The sequence below is a fragment of the Typopeltis vanoorti genome, chromosome 17, assembly GCF_054136105.1.
Source record: "Typopeltis vanoorti isolate ZY-2024b chromosome 17, IOZ_Tvanoo_1.0, whole genome shotgun sequence".
Classification (NCBI taxonomy): domain Eukaryota; kingdom Metazoa; phylum Arthropoda; class Arachnida; order Uropygi; family Thelyphonidae; genus Typopeltis; species Typopeltis vanoorti.
Window position 1 is genome coordinate 61,448,006 of NC_143565.1, and position 20,439 is coordinate 61,468,444.

At 36.3% G+C, this 20,439-nt stretch overlaps 1 protein-coding gene across 3 annotated transcripts in view; it reads left to right on the forward strand.

Annotated features, from left to right (window-relative positions):
• LOC150097438 (uncharacterized) overlaps nt 1-20,439 on the forward strand; it is an 857,342-nt gene that overhangs the window by 589,691 nt on the left and 247,212 nt on the right. For all 3 annotated transcript variants that reach the window (XM_090406999.1, XM_090407000.1, XM_090407001.1), the window contains exon 17: nt 1,976-2,045. In XM_090406999.1, coding sequence (XP_090263125.1) covers nt 1,976-2,045 — 70 coding nt within the window. The remainder of the gene's footprint in view (nt 1-1,975; nt 2,046-20,439) is intronic.

Consider the following 20,439-nt stretch of genomic DNA (forward strand, 5'->3'; position numbering starts at 1 on the left):
TTTATCACGACTGGCACTACCATGAGTTGCCTTAGACTTGCACTACGTGCAGGCGCAAACTTGACTTACTTGTCTGTTTGCTCACTTGGGAAATAGGATTAAAAACCAAATTTATATAAAATTACTTGGTATCTTGAATACATAATATACCCAAGTTAAAAAAAAAAAAAAAAAAACTTTCTACACACACACACACACACACATATATATATATATTATATACAAGTGTATATATCATGGAAATGACCAAAATGTTGACTTGGAATTTCCTAATGGACGACACTCCAGAAAACACAGGTTCAAAGTCAAGAGGTCATAAATGTTACAGATCTTCTACAGTTAGTCATTCTCATTATTTCCGATGTTCAGTTGACAAAAATAGAAAGAAAATAATCGTGCACTTTCTTTTCAAAAAACACACAAAGAAAGTACATTATGAATCACACTTCTTTCTGAAATCTCCACTCAATGAAAAAGAAACTAGTACATATTTTTCTTATTATTATTCTTATTATCATCATTATCTGGCAATTTTCTTTTAGTTCAAAGAAGAAATCACTGCATATTTGGAAAAGACATTTACCACTAGTTTAGATATGTGGCGAAGTAGCTATACTTTTACTACAATTTTACAATAAAATGTATGAGTATGCTCCCCAAGTGATTTACGTTTGTAACAATTCTTGTGAATGGTTTTGGAAATAAATTATTCAAACTTCAGCAGGATGAATAGGTGGGTCCTGTCCTCTGCCCCCCCCCCCCAAAAAAAAAACAAAAAAAACAATGCTTATGTTGCTACATATATAAACCTATTTTTTTTTAATTCAAATATTTCTTTCTTTCTTAAATTACTGCATCAAATAATTTATAAGTTTTTGATAATAAAAGTGAAATTTTGATTATTATAAATTAAGAAATTATTTTGACATTAATATTGTATCAGACTGTAAAAGAAATATTGATCTTTCTATTTACGATATAATTGAAAACAAAACAAGAAATTGCTGATGTATAATGCATTATTGCTTGAGGCTCTTTAGTGTGATTTCTGAAAAAGTGGGCTTGCTTTCTCGGTAGCATTGAGAGTAATCTAAGCTTTTAGCCTTTACCTCCCCCCAGCTGAGAAGATTACTGTCTAGTATTTCTAAGACATAAGTTATTCCAGCAGCAGTAAAAATAAAAATAAATACTTAATGAAATGCATAAATAGGTCTTTAGTTTGTAAAGCCTTAGGTTAAATTTTGAATCTGCTTACCTCAGTGTGAATTAACTGCACATTCACTGTATGTTTCGCAATCAACAATTCGATGATTTACAAACAATGGCCAAATGTCACTTCGTAATAGAGTTTAAGCCAGGTACACATGCACGCCTCACGTCCTAACTGTCGAGTGCACACTGCAGATAAAAAAAAAAAAAGGAAGTTAGTAGTGTAAGAGGGGCCTCCTGTAACACGACACCAGTGGCAAATGTCAACTTGTCTAGTGCTTACTCTAGCTCCATATTACACATAGTGAAAAACAACTTGCAATATTTGTTAAATGTTATTAAAATCTGCAGTATTTATTACAATATATTTAGTGTATATCCACATTTAATAAATGCTAATATTAAAATGTGTTTTTATGTGTGTTTTTTTTTTCTGCTCACTTCAGCGTCCCTTGAAGAAGGCACCCCTGTGCGACACATCGCCTGGTTACCGTATTAAGCTGCCCCTATATATAAGGAAGAAAAAATATTTTTGTGTACACTAGAATGGCAGTTGCATGTAAATGGTTCATGGATGTTTCTCTCTTCTTTTGTCCGATTTCATTGCATTGAATTTAATATACTATTTTATTAGTCGAAAGTGGTATGAATTGTTAGCTACTCCCTTTCTAAGAATATCCCCCCCCCTCCCATCTTCATTCTGTATGAAATGGTAATGGAAATTAACACTGCAGCTATTATTGAAATTCATTTTTCATATATTTAGGATGAACAAGATACATCTCTTGATCCACCCTGTGTGTCTGATGCTGCAGGAAAGCTTCTTGGTAGAAGAGGTAAGCCTTAATTTATGAAAAGAAAAATATAATTCAGTTTAGTAATTTTTGGACTCATAATAAAAAGTGTATTATCTTACAATATTTCATTTTTATAACTATTATTAAATTTAACACTTTATCTCCTCTCAAGTAGCTCTGAGAATATGCATTAAAATTGAATCATTATGTAGAATGCATATTCTACTGTTTCAAATCTGTAAGAGATATCACTGATTTGATCTCTAATTTTAAAGTATCTCTCTCTCTTATATGGTATTTACTGGTAGGTGACCATATGCAATTCTCCATGGAATTCAATATGGTCAGAGTCTCTCTTATAGATGAATCCAAAGGGAATGCTTTCACAATCCCCTTTTCAAAAACTTTTTTTTTGTCTCATCAATTTTGCCAGTTAGTTCACTGATTTTGCTGAATTTTTCCAAAATGCCAAAAAAGATGTGTATGGAATCATTATTTGTTCAAGTACCTACTACATCAACTGCATATACTAATACTTCATTTTCCTTCATAGTTGAGGGAACTGTTATCCCTTGCACAGCATACAAATTGTCATTTTCCTGCAGAAACGGTTCAGGAACCAACACAAAGAGCAAAGGACTATAAGAGAGCATTGCCTTGGTCAGAGGATAAGTCAGTAGATTTCTGTATGGTAGCTGCCCTTCTAAGTATGACACCCAGATTAGCACCTTAGTCATTTGTGGACAATTTGGTGCCTACACATCACACCTAGATGATGTGCATAAACAGTGGCCACACAATCTCAACTGCTGCTTAGATTCTTTTGTTTAGTGGCCTCATTACCCAAGCGATCACACCATAGCACTATGAAAGCAACTCTGAAAGACTATGAAAACAAAGCCTTGTGTCTTGTAACGCATCTGCTACTGCTTTACAAGGCATGAATGTATTCAACGGATGACTGCCTTTCAACACATGAACATCACCAATAATTCTCCCATATCTCAGTTACCCCCCACATTTCCCCCCCCCCTTTCTTTTCAGTCATACTTCCTTCCTTTAACAGCAGATGAATGTATGTCATCTGCTGTTAAAGCCAGGGTGCTGCTGAATAAGAAAACAGCCAGCAGCATCCTACAAAGGTATGTCCAAATTATTTCTCCTATATATTCTTCATTTTAGGACATCATTAATGTCCTAAAATTTGAGTAAAAAGCCAGTGACATTGTAAAAGGGGCATTTCTAAACAAAAATAGGCTAAATAACCATGAAAATAATAAAATAAAATGAACATTGTTGCAGTGGCTAGAAGGGATTATTACTTAGAGGCATTCAGTCATCATCCCACATTAAGAAATTAAAATTGTTCATTTCATGCATTTACTCTAGTATGACCTTAAGATTCAAACCATACTTGCCCCTAATATTTATTTAGAAGAACACTTTGGTTATTGGCAGATTGTTCCTAACCATGCTAATGCCAGGTCAGGCCTGACCATGGATGAAGCCAGTCAGACATTTCATGTTAATCAGATTTTTGCATATTTAAGCCTCATCTCCAATCTTCTACCTACATGGGATCTACTACTAACCCCAATCCATGCTGTCACCCTTCTCATGCATGCACCACAACTATTATTCTGCAATTAACCTAAAATGAGGCTGTCACAGATGGGTTTTATCCATCAAAATACTGGGTCATTCTGACAAGGCCATCAACCTTGTTCCAACGAGGTTGGTGGCCTTGTTGGAACAAGGCTTCCCTAACAATGGCCTACATCATTGAGAGAAGAATGTTCCTGATAGCTGCTGTGCTTGGCAGAGTGTTAGAGTTTGAATGGAGTTCACCTCCTCCTCATGGCTCTGACGACATCACTAGAGAGCCATTTCCTTAATTCTTGTGCATAGGTGTTCCAGTGGGATTGGCAAGTTCCCACTTTTTTAAGAGGCACTCGACATTCTCCCTATGGGTTCCTCTATGAAGAGAGGCATGCCATATCTGGTCTTCAGCACAGGATTTTTCATGTGCTATTTTGTGCTCCTTGTCATCAGACTCCCTCTGATGATTGTACTGCAGTTGTGAGAGACAATTAGAATGATAAATTGGCTAGCTTATTTGACCAGCAGAACTAGAGCATCATCTAACATCTAGTAGCGCATGTCTCAATGAGAGTTAAGTTCGCTCCCACCATGCACACATGATCTTGAGTGATATTTTTTCACTTAAACATTCACAACAATGGACAGAGATCACATGGTGACAAAACCTCTCAACTGTGATTGCAATGCTTTTGTTTTAGTTAGACAGTCAGATTCCCCTTGTCAGTTCCAGTTCTTAGTGACTGTTAGTTGCTGGCCAAAACAGATGTGTCATATGGCTGTTAGTTGCCGGCCAAAACAGGTGTGTCTAACATGCCATGCAGCTAAGGCACTCCACAAAAAGTCCCCAATACTGGTCCAGGCTCAACTGTTCCATCACTGGACAGTTTGACCACTCCCAATGCAGTGCCATATCCACTTCAGCCCCTAGCCCGATTGTCCCAGTCCATATCTTGAAGTTGCAGATTCATCTTGCCAACTTCCCTTACCTACATTGGGTCTGTATGAATTTTGACTAAGTCTGATATGAAACCATTGACTAAGAGACAGATAGTTGTATTGGCATAGTCCCCTTTAATCAAGGATAGCAGCATTTTCTCCATCCCATTTTGATGATGCCACAGAAACAGTTGCCAAAGCCTGTTCTCCTTGGAGACCTTACTTGAGTCTGTATGAATTTTGACTGAGTCTGATATGAAACAATTGACTAAGAGACAGATAGTTGTATTGGCATAGTCCCCTTTAATCAAGGATAGCAGCATTTTCTCCATCCCATTTTGATGATGCCACAGAAACAGTTGCCGGTCATTATCAATGCTTTTTTTTTTCATGTTTCATGTTAAAGATCTTGTAGTCAGTATTAATAGAGAAATACTCCTCCAGCTGTTGATTAGGGTATTATTATTATGTGACACCTCTCCAGGGAGTCCAAGGACTCATCAAGGGAGAGTGTGCCAACAGCATCGAATGATTGACCCCCTTCCAACTACTAACTGCGCTCAAACTTACTTAACTTTTTGCATGAGCCATTAGTAGCAGAGGCTCTACTAATCAACCAACCTTTTCTGGCATGATCTTTATTAAGATTGATCTTTATTAAGTTGTTGAATGAAGACAGGTCACTTGGTATGTGACCTATAGAGATAAAAGTATTAAAGAATATAATGAGGATGGGAAGAATAAAATCCCAGGCCTTGTAATAAAGTTGTATCTGTAGACTGTCAGGGCCTGTGAATTTTGTCTGTCTTTCTTTACAGTTTGTGATAACTTCAGCTGTTGTAATAAATCTTGTCAAGCCATCTTGGATGTGAACAGGAAAGGCATTAATTTTCCAAGAAATTTTCCCCCAGTAGTATTGTCTTCAAACAGATTTTCATAATGCTTTTGAAAGGAGTCAAGGATGTCTTGTGTGGTCTTCTCCATCCACACAGATTGGGGGTGATAGTCCTTACTTCCTGGAATTTAGTGAACTGTCTATTGAAGAATGTGGCCTAAGTGCTGCTGTATTCTTATTTTAAAATTCCTTTCTTCCACTTAATTTTGACTTTCCATTTCTATCTCTACGTTGATATTTCTAATGATATCACTGCATTCTATACCACTATACTAGCACCAGGAAAATAAAATTAATATATCAAAAGAAAAAGAAAAAAAAATGAGTGGTTGTCTTGCTGAAATTCTGAGCAGTTATCAGTTGGGTCAGACACAGGAAGATACCAAGGTTGAATTAATATAGATTTCATATGTTTCCCATATACAAGTAGTAAAAAGGTTTATCATCTCATTTTGGATCAGAGATAGCTGTAGAAAGTTTTTATCACTTGCTTGGAAAGTAAATTATAATTTTCAAGAAATTATATTCCTGTTTATTCCATTATCGTAAGTGTAAGCAACCAAAGTTTGCACAGATAGTGACGGTGATTAATCAGTCCATATATTCTCCATTTTGTAGGTCAGATAGCACTTACTTCCTGTATGAAATATTCAACTCTATTGCCACGCCTATGTCATGAAACAGCCATTTTAATTAATAATGCTTTCATATTTATTTACACAACTAGATACTTTCATATTTATTTTGTTAGTGGAATCGGTTAATCACAAAATTTATCATTCATTAATAAGAGAATTCAGTGCAGAAAAACATTAACTTCTGCACCACCTGTAATAAATGCAGTGTTCTTTAAGCATCGTTGAAATACGAAAGTAGTCGAAAGTATAAAAATGTAACAAACTAGGAATAAAGAGAAGATTATATAGAAACTCAATGATAACAGGTGTACTTAATGAGAAAGTATGTCAAGTATGAAGATCAAAGATATTAGTATTAATTAGAACTGAAGTGAAAGAATTGATTGTTTTAGCTGGCATGAATGATTTGAATGGTGTGAAATATGCAATGACAGAGATGATATGAAAGAGCTTTTGATATAATCAAAAAAGAAGAGTGAGAAAATAAAGATTGTGAGTGTGGTGCCTCAATACAACAGGAATGATTTGAGAAGAAAGACTGTGATTGCGATTGAGTCAACGAAAAGATTGGGCAGGAGGAATGGTATGCAGTTCATAGATGCATAGAGTGAATTTGATGGAGGAGAGGACTTGTATATGCCTATGGACTGAATTTGAATGTTTTGGGGTTATGTGTTTGGTGAGAATGCTGCACAGTGGGAGATTGGAAGTGCAAAATCAGGGAAACAAGAAGTGTTGGGGAGGAGAGAATAGTCAAATGTTGGTTCATCCACCCCTGAGACAAGTGAATGTGTGTATATAGAAATGATTGCTCAATGCTGAATACAGTTTTAGAGGTGTTGAAATGTGGGACTGTGGTATGTTGAAATGCATGCACATAAATGCCAGGTTAATCATAAATGAAGGAAGGCGTTTTTGATGTTGGTCAGCTCAACTTACCCAAAACCAGTAAAACCTTGTTGACAGAAAATGATATATTTACAGTAATGTAAAGTTAATGCAAAGGTTATTGGATTTTCAGGGAGGACAGAGGTGTGGTGTTGTCAATGATAGCTAAGAACTACAACTATCAAACTTGGTAAAGAGGATTTTAGTTCTGATGAAGATGGTTCGTTTGAAGCTATCTGTCATGAGATAGATGCCAATAGGACAAAATATATTATTGCTATAGACCATGGGAAGGGATCCACAGGAAGATGTAGATCATTGATCTCATTTATGAGATCAATGTTGTATTGATTTCATCTATATCACAACTGTAGATCAGTTGTGATATATTATTATTATTATTATTATTATTATTATTAAGAAGGGAGACCTCCATAGAGTCAGAGACTCATCGAGGGAGGCTACACTACACACACCATCTATCATACTTATTCTTGAATTCATTCACACTGCTTGCACTCACAGCATCCAATGGCAATCCATTCCAATTGCACACCACCCTCTGAGAGAAAAATCTAGCTCTCACGCCCTTCTTGGCGGCCTTCATTCTCAGCTTCCAAAGATGCCCTCTCGTCCTATCCCCACCCTCCATAAATATAGATGGGGAGAAAAAGTTATCAGGAGAAAAAAAAAAATTGCCACCTCCATATGAATGATCAGATAATTCATTTTCAGTTGAAAAGTCCTTGTAAAGATTTTCACTAAATTTTATTATAACTTTACGACACAAAAATTGCTGGCATGGTTAGCCTAATGGTTGATGTAGTCATTCTCCAACCCAACAGGCTGCTGGTTTGGATCTTTCTGTGTGCAGGATTCAAACCTGAATTTCATCCCAGTTTCCTGCTTATTGGAGTCTTCAAGTGGCTTGAAAAAAGTTCCTTTTTGACATTTAGAGCACAGGTTTTGGATTATGTAAAAAAAATAGAAAAATAAATTACAGAAATTTCTAGTTTCTTGTATCATCCTTATTGTTTTACATAGCTTTGAGAATTCTATTCTACTTCTCCTGTCTAGATCGCCTTTCATTTATCTTTCTGAGAAGGTTTAGGGATTCTTCAGATAATTTTTGTTTTCATCCTTGTGGTTAATTCCATGAATTTCTCTGCATTATTCAGTAGGGTCTCTATTATTATTTAGTAGTTATTATCCAAGTCTTCATTCATATCAGTATTATAAAATTTTTCTTCTACTCTTTTTTGAATTATGAGAAGAATTCTTTTTTCCAGATTTGATAAATTAATACAGATACTTTGACTTTTAATCAGTTTCTGACTGATTTTTTGTTAATAGCAATTTTTGATCTCACCAATATGTGGTTACTGCATGCATTGAAACTATTATTATATCTGTATCTTGGGCAATATATTTTCTGTTTATTAAAATATAACCAGTTTCATTAAACGCCTTACCATTTGGACTTTGTCCTGTCCATTCTTGATTCTTCCTTTTTTGAAGAAAGTATTCATTACTTAGAGACCTGCTTTCAGCAAATTTTACCAGTCTTTCTCCATTTTCATTCCTCTGGCATAGTCCTTATTTTCCAATTGCTGCTAGATCTGCATCACTTACGCCTACTTTACAATTAAAATGATCGAATCCTTCCATACTCACCAGGCATTGTGGAAGGGTAGCCTAGTTAGTAAAGGCACGGATTTGAATTGTGTAAAAAAATTATATTTTTTACAAAATTCAAAATTAGAAATTTATTATTTCTTGTATATGCTGATATGAAGAAGAATTTCAGTAAGACAGAAAAGCTGCCCCTATTAAAATTGGGAAGAAGCAAGAATAAAAGCAAATTAGTGGAAAAGAACCAGAGGGACCAGTTTACAGATAATGTATGTTTCACTATCTCCATAGTAAACATTAGTTGCTGGCTGGTCAGTCAGCTTTTTGCTCAGAAGAATAACCCTGGGAAGTTTTTCAGAAGAATATAAATATCATAAATGTGTTAAATTATTATTATTATTATTATTATTCAGGCCTCCAAGGAGTCAAAAGACTCATCGAGGGAGGTCCCCCCCTGAGAAACACAAAGTCTATCATACCACTCTTTAAACTCACTGACCGTTCTCGCTCCCACCACTCCATCAGGCAATGCATTCCACGGCTCAACCACCCTCCCCACAAAGAAACCACTCCTTACCCTCTTGCTCACAGTTTCCTTTCGTAACTTCCAGGGATGGCCTCTTGTCATCACTCCTTCCCGCTGTTCAACCAAGTGAAAGAACTCCCCAGTGTCAACCCTGTAACAACCTCTCAACAGTTTAAAAGTCTCAATCATATCACCTCCCCTTCTTCTATCCACCAAACTCTGCAGTCCACGTTCTCTCAGCCGATCCTCATAACTATCCTTGTACAGTCCTGAAACCATCTTTGTCATCCGTCTTTGTATCCTTTCCACAGTTAATTTATCGCATTCAAATCCTGGGGACCAAATCTGAGAACAATAGTCCAAGTGTGGTCTGATCAGAGACTTATACAACAGAATGATAACCCTCTTATCTCTGCAGGTCAGTGTCCTTCTCATAATAGCAGCAATCCTCTGTGTTACCTTCACCACCTTTGCAATATGTCCCCTAAACTTCCGGTTTCTATCAATCATCAACCCCAGATCTCTGTCTCCCCTACTTCCTCCAGTATAACTCCTCCCATAGAGTATGCAGCATCCCATCAATGTTTCCCAAACCTCAAGACCTTACATTTTGCTGCATTAAACTGACACCCCCATTCATTTGCCAATCTATCTAACTTATTTAAATCCTCTTGCAGGGCTACCACATCTGCACTATTACTAATAATCCTTCCCAGCTTCGCATCATCCGCAAACAACTGAATATCCCCCTGCAATCCACTGGCTATGTCATTGATATAAAGGTTAAACAATATCTGGAACTGTTGAAAAATTTTGAAATAGAGAAAAGTGCTATAAAAGGAATTGGAGGTGATAAAAGTAACATGAAAGGTGAGGATATTCTTTAAGTCTAAGCAATATGAATTTATTAAGTGCAGTAACAAATGATTAAATCTCCTTGGTCATTTGGTATCAATTTTGGATCTCAGCTAGGGCAAGCAAATATAAGGACTTTTTCATGGATTGGAATAACTGCCCTATCATGACTTTGGTAGTTATAAAAGTTTTAACACTGTATAATCAATGAAGACTTGGTTACAAGATCAAATCTCCAGTTGATTGGAGTAGATCTTTCATTGTAGAATCGATTAAAAAAAAAAAAGTGAAATAAAAATAATCTCAGAATTATAGAGAAATTTTCTTATTTGAGTGTTCTACAAAGATACATGCAAGCATTCCCTAGAACAAATAATCAAGAAATTAGGGGAGGATAATAGGGATTGCTATTTAATCTTTATTACCTTGACAAAGCATATAAGATACCAAGACAAAAACTGTTCAAAATACTAAATAAGTATAGTGTAAATGGAACCTTATTTGATGTCAGCCTGATATTGGCCATGTGGTTAGTGTATGATTTCTTGACCTGCATTCCAAAATATGTTGCTAGGGAGGGATTCCACGGGAGGTGTAGCTCAGTGGAAATGGTGTTTGAATCCTTTGTGCTATGCTGCCCGAAGATAGTCTTAAGTTCAAGTCTAATTGTTGACTAGAGGAACTTTCCTAAGCCTTTCTTCAACACCGGTTTTTGAGTTAGTTAATCTCTGGCATGGGCAAGTGGGTTTTTTTCTCCCAGAAACTCAAGAAAATCAACCATAGAACCCACACTATTTCAGACAGTAACATGTCCTGTTAGGGACCATAAGATGACAGCACTCGTTTGCCAGTCTTTTCATTGGTTCCCACTTATAATTAGTGATAGTCATGGGCTAGCTATCTCTGATTGTCTACTCGTGTAGATTGAACTGCCCACTAGGTCTACAAAAGTTAGATAGAGCTAAATCGACCTTGCTTACTCCCTTTAAGGGAATAAAAGACATTTGCTGATTTTGATTTTTTTAATTTAATATATAAACATAAAGATATAATGGGTTTGTTTTATGCAGGGGTTTCCTGAGACCTGAAAATGGTTCCTCCAGGGTAAAAAGATTGATAAAGGGTGAGTTAGTATCCATTCACGAAATCAGAGCCTACAGGTACAAATCTAATTGTGGGTATTGATGTTTGTGATTGTTTTTTAGGTGTGAGATGAATATTTTCATCCAATATGTGACTGCCTCCCTACTTATTAAATGATTAAATCTCCTTGGTTTTGTTATCAATGATTAGTTAGCAAGTTCTTTGATTGAAAGGACAGGATTTTGGATCTCAGCTAGGGGGGCAAGAGAACCCTTTTATAAGGACTTTTTTGTGGATTGGAATAACTGCCCTATCATGACTTTGGTGGGTAGTGAAGATGACAAAGTATATGCTGTTTTTCCTACCTTCAGAACAACGATTTTTCAATTAACTGACTCATATACATCAACTGACTTATGGTAGAGCACCATGTAATAGTATTTCACTTGTTCCGACCCTTCAGTTATAAGAATGACAAATTGCTATTCTAATAATTGAAGGATAAGACAAGTGATTAATTTCCCACCTATTTACAGTATATATACTGAGTAATAGATACATCATAACCATTTAAGTAAAGGTCAGTACATATGCAGTTACATTTGTACACTAACAAATCTTAATTTGAGCAGATGACATAGTTTTTGATGGGCAAAGATTTTAATGGCACTAAATGTCTAGCTAGGTGACTGTTAGAAATCGAAGTCCACACTGTCCAGAAAATAAGGATATGACTTCTGGGAGAAGTGATCTGTAAATATATAAACTTAATGTTCCATCAGAAAGAGCAATGCATAAGACTGTCTCGAAAAGTTAAGGAATTATCTTTTTCTCTTTCCAGAGAGAAAAGTGTATACATTTATATCTTAAGTTTGCCCATGCCATAATATTATTTTAATGAATAAGGGTCAGAGCTGTATAACTGAGAGGAGACCTCCACATAGCCTTTAAAGGAATGCGGAGAACCGACCAGAGCTTCTGACCTAATGTCCAATCCTCACCTTTTCGTGGTGCACTCTGTTGAGTAATTACTTGGATACTGAACGAACGAGGATGGGCTGGCAATTTGGGATTTAGCCGACAAATTGTATTCTTATTAGTTAAACAAAAATAAAAAATTATGGTACGACATGACAAAATTTCATGCCGGCTGGGGCGTCGCCTGGTTAAACAAGGCCCCCCGTTGTTTTCACCAGGGAACCAAGGCGAACAGCGAAAAGTCAGCTACTGGAACAAATCGGAAAACAAACCCCAACTCAACATTACCAGAGTTAAAGATCGGTACTATCAACATAAGAAGCCTAAATGGCAAAGAAATGGAGCTAGCTGAGGAATTAGATAAGTACCAGATCGACATAATAGGGGTGACTGAAACAGAAAAGACAAAAACTGGTGAGATCTTTCTGAGCAATAAATACAAAATGTTATATTCAGGCAATGACAATCAAGGAAAAGAAGGAGTAGACATAGTATTCAAGACAAAATACGAGGCTAATCTTCTTGAATGGCAGTCAGTCTCAAGTAGAGTAATGTGGACAAATATGAGAATGAGGAACTGGACAATGAGACTTATTTGTGCCTATGGTCCCACAGAAGGTTCTACTAAGGTAGAAGCGGAGGAATTTTTTGAGGCTTTAGAAAAAGCAACTGACACGATGAAAAATGAAAACTTGGTCCTTGTTGGGGATCTAAATAGCAGAGTAGGAAATGATTGTAAGACATACAAAAATATTTTGTGAAAATTTGGAGAAAAGAGCAAAGCTAATAATAATGGCAAATATCTGTTGGATTTCTGCTCAGGACATGGACTGGTTATTACTAACCATGTTCCAACATAAAAATGTGCACAAATTCACATGGAGAGAAGAGGCAAGGAATAAGAAAAGTCTCATTGACTATGTTATTGTTGATAGTGATGTTTTCTCCCTGGTGGAGGACAACAGAGTGTACAGAGGATTTGAAATTGGAAGTGATCACTATTTAGTCTTGAGCAGGGTAAAATTGAATTTCATATTGAAAAGAATAACATGTAAGAAAGTTTTAAAGCCAAGAAAAGTTGAGCAGCTCTCAGATGTGAACTGTAGACTAAAATACACAAATATTATTGAAGAAAAAATGAAAGAGTTTGAGAACAGGAATCAAACCTTGGAGATTCAGTGGCAAACTCTGAAGAAAACATTGATTGATTCAGCCAGAGAGGCATGTGGTGTGGTTGTCTGCAAGGATAAAAAAATCAGAACTCCCTGGTGGACACAGGAAGTTAAAGAGTCAGTGAAGGAAAAGAAGAAAGCATATCAAAAGTTCCTGTCAAATAAGTCAGCTTGTGCTCTTAGAGAATACAGAGACAAATGCAAGAATGCTAAACACTGTGTAAAACTAGCTAAACAAAAGTCATAGGTGGACTTTGGCAAGAATATAGAAAATAAATATCAAGACGGTGGCAAAATATTCTGGAGGTTGTTGAAGAAGCTTAGGAATGGAGGAAAGAGTGCTGTAAAAAGAGTTAGAGATGATAAAGGTGACATGAAAATGGGAGAAAAAGATATCCTTGAGATATGGAGTAATTATTTTGAAAAACTGCTAAATGAAACAAGCAGTGATGACAGCACACTGGTAAATAACACTGGCCAGGCATGCAGGCAGGAATACATATCCATACTTGAAGTAGAAAAAGCCATCAAAGGCTTGAAATGTGGAAAGGCAGCAGGAGTAGATGATATTCGACCAGAAATGCTGAAGTATGGTGGTATAAAAGTGTTACAGCGGCTGCACTGCATAGTTCAGAAAGCCTGGACAGAAGGGCAAATTCCTGATGATTGGAGTAGAGTTCTCATAGTACCCATATATAAAAAGGAAAATAAAACTGAATGTGAGAATTACAGAGGTACTTCCCTACTGAGTGTTCCTGGCAAAATCTATGCAAGTATACTTGAGAAACGGTTGGGAAGAATTGTGGAAGGAAAGCTTGGTGAAGAACAAGCTGGATTCAGGACAAATAGAGGCTGTCAGGATCAGATCTTCACTTTACGACAAATAGTCGAGAAAGCATGGGAATATAACAGAGATCTGTATTTAAGTTTTGTCGATTTGGAAAAGGCTTATAACAAGGTGCCAAGATAGAAGCTATTAAATATGCTACAGTTATATGGTGTCAATGGGGCATTATATCAAGCAATACTTAGTCTTTATTTGAGTTGTGAGTCAGCAATTAGAATTGAAGGAAGTACAGGAAGATGGTTTAATGTTAAATCTGGGTGTGAGACGAGGATGTACATAATCCCCTCTGTTATTCATTATCTATATGGATCACATTATTAAGGAAAGTGGTATTCAACATGATATCAAAATTGGAGATGTTAATGTCAGCTCTGTGCTTTATGCGGATGATGTTATACTTCTAAATAAATCCGCTACAAGTCTGCAAGATTCTCTGACTAAATTGAATAGCTGTTGTAATAGATATGGTATGAAGGTCAGCAATAAAAAGACAAAGACAATGAAAATAGGCAGAATCATTGAAAATGTAAACCGTGTTGTGAATGGAGAACCTGTGGAACAAGTGAAACATTTCAGCTACTTAGGCACGATTTTTTACTGAAGATGGTAAATTAAATATAGAAATAGACAACAGAATCAGCAAAACTGGTATGGTAGGAAGTCAATTGAATAAATTCATATGGAATAAGAGAGAAATTAGTTGGAACACTAAATTAGCTGTATACAAGACAGTGTTCAAACCAGTTTTAACTTATGGATCTGAGAGCTGGGTCTGAAGTAAAACACTTGACCAAAGACTAGAGACCGCAGATATGAGAGTCCTGAGAAAGATTATAGGCGTGAACAGTAGGCATCAATGGCAATATCATATTAAAAACGAGGATATTAGGAAAGAACTTGACATTGTCGACATCCAGGAATGCCTTAGCGGAGCTAATCTCAGGTGGTATGGTCCCTTAAACAGAATGGGCAAAGAAAGATTAGCAAAACAAGTGTTCTCTGCCAGGTTGGCAGCAAAACGACCCAGAGGAAGACCAAGATTTAGGTGGATTGATATGGTACAAAGTGCCTTAGACAGAAATATAAGATCTGATAATGTTGGAGTCTTGACAAGTAACAGACCGATTTGGAGGAAAATTGTAGATAGGAAGTTAGTAATGATGTAATTTTTTTCATGTAGTAGTATCATATCCTGTACACCCCTTGAGAGTACATGGCAGGAATTTGATGATGATGATGATGATGAATTTAAATGGATAGTCACATGGTCTTAGTGAAAACTTTAAATTTTTAAATACTAGTTTCATCATAGTTAGTGCATTACATACTAGCTTTGATGAAGGTACTGTTACACAAGAGAAATAACAGAGTTTAAATCTTTTAATATATTTCAAGTTATAAACTAAATCATATTTCTGTTTTAATTCATTAAAATAATGATATAACACAAATTTTAAATATAAATTAAGACATTTTCTCAACTTTTATAGTTCGCATAGCTTTTTTGGCAATATTGAATGTTGAGGAGGTAAGCTTGGACTATATGGAGGAATCCCTTAATCATCAACTGTTGAACAATATGATTAGGTAAGAATGTCAAAAGAGAAGTTGCAAACATATTGAGTTTTTGAGAAGAAATGAATGAAACGCAGACAGGCAAAGTTCATTTTTTTTTTTAAGAGAGAGACAGAAATCTTAACTAATGAATATTAAAGCGAAATTTGGGAGCATACTTCAAATAAAGAATAAATGTTATAGCAAATAATAAAAGTTAAGTTATGCTCAAGTAATAAGAATACCCTTTAAATTTTAAACATTGCAAAATTTGTGGCTATGATCCCACAGAAGGTTCTACTAAGATAGAAGTGGATTAATTTTTTAGGCTTTAAAGAAAGCAACTGACAAAATGAAAAGTTGGTCCTTGTTGAGGATCTAAATAGCAGAATAGGAAATGATTGTCAGACATACAAAAATGTTTTGGGAAAATTCAGAGAAAAGAGCAAAGCTAATAATAATGGCAAATACTTGCTGGATTTCTGCTCAGGCATGGACTGGTTATTACTAACACCATGTTCCAACATAAAAATGTGCACAAATTCGCATGGAGAGAAAAGGCAAGGAATAAGAAAAGTTTCATCGACTATGTTGTAGTCGATAGTGATGTTTTCTCCGTGATGCAGGACATCAGAGTGTACAGAGGATTTGAAATCGGAAGTGATTGCCATTTAGTCTTGAGCAGGATAAAATTGAATTTCACATTGAAAAGAAGAACATTTAAGAAAGTTTTAAAGTGAATAAAAGTTGAGCAGCAGTCAGATGTGAACTGTTCAGAACTCCATGGTGGACACAGGAAATTAAAGAGGCAGTGAAGGAAAAGAAAGCATATCAAAAGTTCCTGGCAAATAAGTCAGCTTGTGCTCTTGGAGAATACAGAGACAAATGTAAGAAAACTAAACAGCACTGTGTAAAACTAGCTAAACAAAAGTCATGGGAAGACTTTGGTAAGAACATAGAAAAGAAATGTCCAGAAGGTGGCAAGATATTCTGGAGGCTGTTGAGAAAGCTCAGAAATGGAGGAAGGAGTGCTGTAAAAGGAATTAGAGATGATAAAGGTGATATGAAAAGTCCTATCCTATCCCAATGGCTTTAAGGCCCACAACCTTCCAAGCATTCTTGGATTTCGTAACCGAAATACGAGGATAGGATGGTCAGCCCTATGCCTCTAAGTATTCCTGACTGTATCCCTGTGTGTTCACGGGGCCGGTTTGCCTGCTTGCGGGATGAAAAACCCCAGATAAACTGGTGGAAAAAAACCCTGCTGTCCATGCCCAAGACCGGCTAACTTGACTATGGCTGAGGAAGATCCTTAAGCTCCTCACGTCACTGACGGGAATCGAACCTAGGACACTCCTTCCCCGGGCATATAGTTGCGAAGTGCAAAGCCACTAGGCTACCCGTGCAGACGATATGAAAAGTGGAGGGAAATTTACTTCAAAAAATTGCTAAATGAAACAATCAGTGATGACAGCACAGTGGTAAAAAACACTCAACAGGGTTGCAGTCAGGAATACATATCCACAATTGAAGTAGAAAAAGCCATCAAAGTCCTGAAATGTTGAAAGGCAGCAGGAGTAGATGATATTTGACCAGAAATGCTGAAGCATGGAGGTATAAAAAGTCTTACAGTGGGTGCACTGCATAGTTCATAAGACCTGGACAGAGGGACGAATTCCAGATGATTGGAGTAGAGTTCTCATAGTACGCATATATAAAAAGGGAAATAAAACTGAATTTGAGAATTGAGAAACAGTTGAGAAGGGTTGTGGAAGAGAGGCTTGATGAAGAACAAGCTGAATTCGGGCCAAATAGAGGCTGTCTGGATCAGATTTTCACTTTATGACAGATAGTTGAGAAATCATGGGAATATAACAAAGATCTGCATTTAAGTTTTTTAGATCTGGAAAAGGCATATGACAAGGTGCCAAGAGAGAAGCTATTCCAAACACCACAGTTATATGGTGTTAATGGGGCATTATATCAAGCAATACTTAGTCGCTATTTGAGTTGCAAGTCAGCAGTTAGAATGGAAGGAAGTACAGGAAGATGGTTTAATGTTCAATCTGCTGTCAGACAAGGATGCACATTATCTCCTCCATTATTCATTGTATATATGGATCACATTATGAAGGAAAGTGATATTAAATGTGATATCAAAATTGGAGACATTAATATCAGCTCTTTGCTTTATGCGGGCGATGTTATACCTCTAAATAAATCCACTTCAAGATTCCCTGAATATATTGAATAAGTGTTGTAATAGATATGGTATGAAGGTCAGCAATAACCAGATGAAGACAATGAAAATAGGCAGAAACATTGAAAATATATAGTCAAACTCAAACAGATGGGGTTGGATATTAGACTAGTGCATTGGATTGGAGAATGGCTGTCTAATAGGTATCAGCAATTTGTGTATGGGGGCTGAGCAGTATCCCAAAAGAGAAAAGTGTGGTGTGTCACCACATTCCTCTTCTTGGATATTGCTTCTTTCCCGAGAGGCACACCATTAATGATATTGGGGAACATTTGGATGGGGATATTCAGCTGATTCCAGATGATACAAAGTTGGGACAAACTATGAGTTGAGCAGATGTTGTGGCCTTACAAGAAGATGTGAATGGGCATGGGAGTGGGGATACCAGCTCATTGTTGTGAAATGTAAGGTTTAACAATTTGGAAAACAAAGATGGGATATAGAATTTACTCTTGGTAAATAGTATTGACCAAAATAGTTTCTGATAGCTGGAATGTTGAATATGAAGAAAAGTTGAGATAATGCAATTTGCAGAATTTAGTGGATAGGAGGGAAGAGGAGTGATAGAGAGAGAGAGAGAGAGAGTCCATACAAGTTGGTAAAGGGTTGTTATAAGATTAAAGTTAAAGAGGTTTTCCATAAAATGGTGGGAGATTGTTATCAACCTGGTGATGTAACATTGAGCTCACTGCTACTTCTTCATTGGTTGAAGAAACTCAGGTGTATGATGAGGGGGTATTAGAGCTGTTGCACAAACCGAATAAGGATTCACCAAAAGCGATTGATGAATCCCTAAAACAAGAATTAGAAATTATCAAAGAAACAGCCTTACTAAATGGATATAATCCAAAACAACCCAGAAACGAAGCCCACAGGACTCCCATTCCATATATTAAAGGCATCACTGAACGTGTGGCAAAAATTATGAAAAAATATCATCTCATTGCTACCTGCAAAGCGTTCAACCAAATTCACAGCTTGCTATCTTCTTCAAAAAACAAACTCTCACCAATGATGCACGGGACCATAATATCATGTGGTCTATATCATATCACGGGACCCAGTAATATCATGCTACTTGGCATATACCAAGTACCGAGTGTGTGTGTAACTTGCCTTATGATGGACAAACAGGAAGATCTATAAATAAACATATATCTGAACATCAAGACCACATCCGCCTTATCAAACCCCCATAAATCTGGCTCTGCTCAACATAGAATCGAAAATGCTAACCACAGGATCGATTGGCAAAACACTAACGAAAGATCCAGATATAAAATTGAACAGTTATATAAAAAAAGTGCTGAAGCCTTACTTCATAGACGTAATCTTAATTGAAATGACTGTCTCACTATTCCAAAAGTTTGGGAAATTGTTATCCTCACTTGTATTCAATAATTTATCTGCTATATTTTAATTTAATTTAATTAATTTTAATTCAGCCCAATAGTTTTCTTAATCCATGAGCATGCGACTGTATACTTAGAAGGATTCCAGTTTAAGCATTCACACTACTAGTTTTTGTTTTTTGAATTCAATTCCTGTTGTTGTTCGTTAGTCTTACTGATGATGTCTTATGATTCATAAGATGAAATATTGACATAGTAATTAAAAAAAGTTATTTACTGTGGTATACATGTTATTCTATAGTTAGAGATACCCTACAGGTTTCACTATATATTGAAAAAAAAAAAAAAAAAAGAAAGATAGAAACTGATTTGGATATCAGCATGAATGCTGAAGTTAGTATCCAGCTGAACTGGCTATTCCTTTTACTGGGCTATATAATTGGAGCTTCAGAAACAGGAAAGAATATATGGTAATCCCATTGCACAAGGGTGTTGCAAAGACTGATGTACCCAACTATCGACCAATCTGAATGCAAGCCTTAACCAAAAATTGGTTAGGGCTTGCATTCAGAAGTGAGTTGACACAGAATCTCTACTTTTGCAATGAACATCATGGGTTTAGTAAGGGAAGGTCTTGTTTTAGCAACATGTTCACATTCTGTAATAATGTTACCATTGAGCTAGACAAGAGGAATGGATACATCATGATACTTTTGGATTTTGCTAAGGCTTTTGACAGAATACAACATGGGAGACTGCTGCATAAATTGGAGAATATGGCATTGCATTATAAAATATAAGCATGGATGACATATCAGATGGGTGAATGACATATCAGATATCAAAAAGTGGTATATGGGGGATGTGAGTCTACAAAAAAAGCAGCTCTTCCATCCAACTTCTCCGCCTCTGGACCTGATGACTTTCCTGCGGCTCGGCTTCGGAAGGTGTCTTTGAAGATTCCTCAAGACTTATTGGACTTTCCAGTAAAGCAATACCACCATACCTATGTGCTTCAAGAACTATCTTCATTCCAAAAAAAAAAAGAAACTTCAAGCCATGCATCAAACTTTAGACCTATTACCATCTCCCCTGTGATACTTAGACTCTATCATAAAATCTTAGTTAAATGATATCAGCAACATATACAGCATGGTTATAGACAGAGAGCTTTTGTCCCTGCGGATGGCTGTGCCGAGAATATATATATATCTT